The sequence below is a fragment of the Sphaeroforma arctica genome (assembly GCF_001186125.1).
Source record: "Sphaeroforma arctica JP610 unplaced genomic scaffold supercont1.3143, whole genome shotgun sequence".
In the NCBI taxonomy this organism is placed as follows: domain Eukaryota; class Ichthyosporea; order Ichthyophonida; genus Sphaeroforma; species Sphaeroforma arctica.
Genome location: NW_014037415.1, coordinates 1 through 3,984, shown reverse-complemented (window position 1 = coordinate 3,984; position 3,984 = coordinate 1). Strand labels below are relative to the sequence as shown.

At 47.2% G+C, this 3,984-nt stretch overlaps 1 protein-coding gene across 1 annotated transcript; it reads left to right on the top strand.

Annotated features, from left to right (window-relative positions):
- Positions 1-496: 496 nt before the first annotated feature.
- Positions 497-3,875, top strand: SARC_13324 (hypothetical protein; the record flags this gene model as incomplete). Its single annotated transcript, XM_014292546.1, has 5 exons — positions 497-578; positions 1,015-1,326; positions 1,568-2,560; positions 3,079-3,353; positions 3,611-3,875. Exons 1-5 carry the CDS (start codon positions 525-527, stop codon positions 3,873-3,875), a joined length of 1,899 nt encoding a protein of 632 aa, XP_014148021.1. The 5' UTR covers positions 497-524.
- Between the last annotated feature and the right edge of the window lie 109 nt (positions 3,876-3,984).

Sequence of the window (3,984 nt, the reverse complement as noted above, 5' to 3'; positions counted from 1 at the left end):
TCTGCTTTCGGATCCAGGCGAAGGTATAACTCGACATAATCGGTTCATCCTATAGTCAGCCTGATTTGTTTGAGTATGGAGCACCTAGATGACTCCTGGAGTGCTCGTGCGACATAAATGTCATAGAGCGTCCACAAATCCGAGTATAATTGATTTTTCACATAGCATGTGTCTAACCTACAACTCGCAGCACTACCGCGCTTGTAAATCTAGAGCGTATATCTGCTGGCATTTGAGGGTAGATTATGTAGCCGATAGGAACTTCTACAGTATCGATTATCTAGGCGTCCTCATTCAAATGAGATCGGGGACTCGCGGAATATGTTGGTCGAAAATGCATGGAATTTGTGTATGCAGTAAAGCCTAGCTGGCTATGCCAGCATACATATTACAGACTCAGTAAACATTCTCCATTAAAACTGGTATAGAGCCCACATCTTTCGTATAATTTTTCACAACAAACGTCTGACCTCGGTTTCTCTGCGCCGACGTACCACAGGCAAACTGACAACGGCCCTTCGACCATGATCAGTGCTTCGTATCCCGAGTGGGATGATCTCTTCGGTCAATACGTACAGGTGAGTTGTCGTTTTGGTGTTTGTAAAGTATCGACTCGTTGATAATTTTAATTTAAGGATAGCGTCAAAGATGAGCTATGAATATTTCTCCGCTCTGTATATCCCGCAAATCGAAAGTCACTTCTGTCTAATAACTTGTCAAGTATATGGATACAGACACATCGCATGTCGCATTGATGAATATTCGAGAGGGCGAGAATCGGTTTGGTGTAAAACTCCAATATACACTGCGTCTACCACTGGGTGGAAGTAAAAAATTACGCAAGGCCCCATTTTCCTCATATTTATAAAGTCGCATACTATCTGCCATCGACCGCTGCCTATATGGTTTATAATTATAAATTAATGCGTTAGCGTCTTTGTCAGAATTAATTCTTTGGTATATATCTGAAAGGACACTTTTAAACATTTCAATCCGTGTTCTACCGCACTCCAGTTTCCGGTGTCGACAATCAGTGTGCTGTCATATACCGGGCGGCCTCCAAGGGCCCAGGCCGGGGAGCGTGACGACCCACAATACAACACCAAATGCAGGAAGGTATCAAACAGAGAAGCCCTTCTGCTGGATGCCTTTGATCAAGCTTGGTTCCGACTGCAGAAGAAATCCGTCGACAAGCTTGTGGCGTGGGTGTTTGATGCGCTCAATGAGCATGCCGAGCACCCGTACCGCGTGAATGTGTTGGTGTTGGTGCTGGACCATACCATCGCGCAGAAGATTACGAGCATGAAGCAGATCATCGACACGTGGGTGTGTGATAAAAAATGTACCTACTTTTGCACCCGAATGTGGTTATGTCTAGTGCAGAATGTGCAATATCTTGCATCTCGTTGGTTCATCACAGCATTGTTTTCAGCTTGATTCGACGCTCACTAGGGCGGTCTATACTATGGGACACTTCGATCGTTTACATACAAGTATACGTACATATATCCAGTACATAACCTAGTCACTCAAAGCTACAATGGCGGTTACTTTTTCTACCATGCAGGAGGTCGTGTTCACACCTCATAGGCAACATATATGGCGAGAAATGAATGCCCTTCTCGTGAAACGTGTGCATCTCTGCCAAGTACATGAGCTCACCGTTATTCTGAGGTACGTCACGGGCCAACTGAGCCGGGCGGGGGACGAGATAGCCCAGCAGGAGCTGCACAAGTACTCACAGTCGCTTGTACAGGCACATGCGCACGCACAGGCCTACAGCTACGCCAACCACAGCGCGCAAGCCCCGACACACGCCAGCGTACTGAACGGGGCCCACAAGAAGAAGAACTTTTCAATCGATACTAGTATACATGATCGATTAGGTACGGATGCCAGGCAGCGAAGTGGGTCGCTTGGCCTGGTGCGAGTACATACAGATACGCCGCAGCCGAGCTCGAAGGTCGACAACGCCCGTAACCAGGGCAACGCGAGTACGCGCGCGGTCTCGCCGGCCTTCGCACCGAGCGGCTCGACTGCTGGTAAACTGGTGAATTGCAATGTGGCCGTGACACAAGCCATCCCGTTGATTAGGAAGATCATGCACAGCAGTGCGCTCGTGCCGCAGTACGTAGTGTTCCACGAAGCGTTCAAGATACGCAACAAGCAGCACTGGCGCGTGCGCCAGCACGTGGATCGGCTCCTGTTCCAGTTCCAGTCTCTGGCGAACATGCTCAGGCCGATCGGGTGGTACCATCCCGCTGTACGGCCGGTTTTGTGCCTGACGACGAACATGGCGGGGTGGCGGGTGTTTGGACCGGACAGCTGTCTGTTCCCCATGGTTGGCAAGCTGTTGAATATGGCATCGGAGATGATGGATAGTAAGGAGAGCGAGGTCATGACCCAGTTCTTGAGCGATGTGCTGATGCAGTACACGTCCACCATAGGGCTGAGGGAATACTTGCGCGGTATGGATCATTTTAAAATCAAGACCGATTCCTTCTTCCAGACGGCCCTTGCAGAGATGGTGATATCTGTGCTGCGAATCGAGCATTCTCAGGTAGACTGGTATTGTGTTTGGCGCGTGCTCAATTGTAAAGTAGATGTAAGGTGTATCGTGTGTTTTCGTGTTGATATTCTATTGACAGTTGATATGAGCACGCTTTTCTGGATGCAAAGTAATGACAAAGCAGCAATCTGATAATATAGCGTAGGTGGTCAGCTATATTTCCGATATTGCGATTCGCACGAATGTGTATTGTCAGCTACCTTCTCGGCTTAGTGGAACTCGTGAGTATGTGCAGTGGTGTGTCTGTAGTTTTTTCGCAGAGGGAAAATACCGAAGACTTCACCGGTTGTAAAGGGGCATTTCCGCTGAAGCATTGATCTCCCGCGAATATGAATCAGCATACTCTTATGCAGCACAAAAGAATGAATTACCGGCTGTTGGATAGTGGGTGATCACTTGTTGTTTGGGCGCGTACTCCATCCAGTACCAACGTTGTCATTTCTCCTGGCCAATGAGACACTCTGTTTTATATCAAATTTCAAAGTTGAATCTCGGACCCATATTCCCAGAAATCAGCACGACTGCGGAACGCAGGGAGTGCGGAGAATGTCGTAAAAAATGGTCAGGCGATAGAGGATGTGGCGAGAGGTGCAGATAACTATACTGCCGTAGATGTCGATACCGAGTGGCATTTGTTGGCGTCTCATTTCTTTGCACTGTTACGGGTGGATGAAGTGGATCTGGAGATGGTGATTCGGACTGTCCACACAAAGATACGTGCTATTTGGGGTGATGAGTTCAGAAGCAATCGGGTGGTATGGCTGATACACCAATGTGCTTTCAGGTATGCGAGCACATGGTTTTTGCTTCGCAGGCGTACCCTTTCTATTGTGACTTTTCCTTTCCGCCGTTTACATTTAACTCCGGTGCTCAGAATCGATATTATATCACGTGCTGTTCAGATTGTACTGCCGCTTGGTTTACTACGTATTTACAACCCCATTCGCTCATTATTTTCGCACTAGTCGTCATTGTTACGCAATGTATGTATCTTCCGTCCAATTTCGAGTTTTGCTTCCATCTGCTCTCCTTATTCTGTAGCGAGGAGCTCAAAAATAAATTCAAAGACTCGTACACGCGCGTCATTGAACCAGCGCTGTCAATGAACAAGACCGCTGGCCAAGCCCTGGCGCCAAAGTCGTCATTGTACGATCTTCTATTCTCGCTATACGACTCGGAGGCGACCAATGCCAATACCGTGGAGGGTGATAAGTGGGATATCCAGGATCTTTCGATTGAGTTTCTGCTGCGAAGGCTTTTTCCATCGGAGTCAGGTGAGACCGGCACGGGTTTTGATAATCGGTAGAGAGTGCACGGAATGGCCTGGATTACTTCAGATTGTATATATATATATATATGTTATATATATATATTTATATTATATATATATATATATATCTATATCTATTATATAT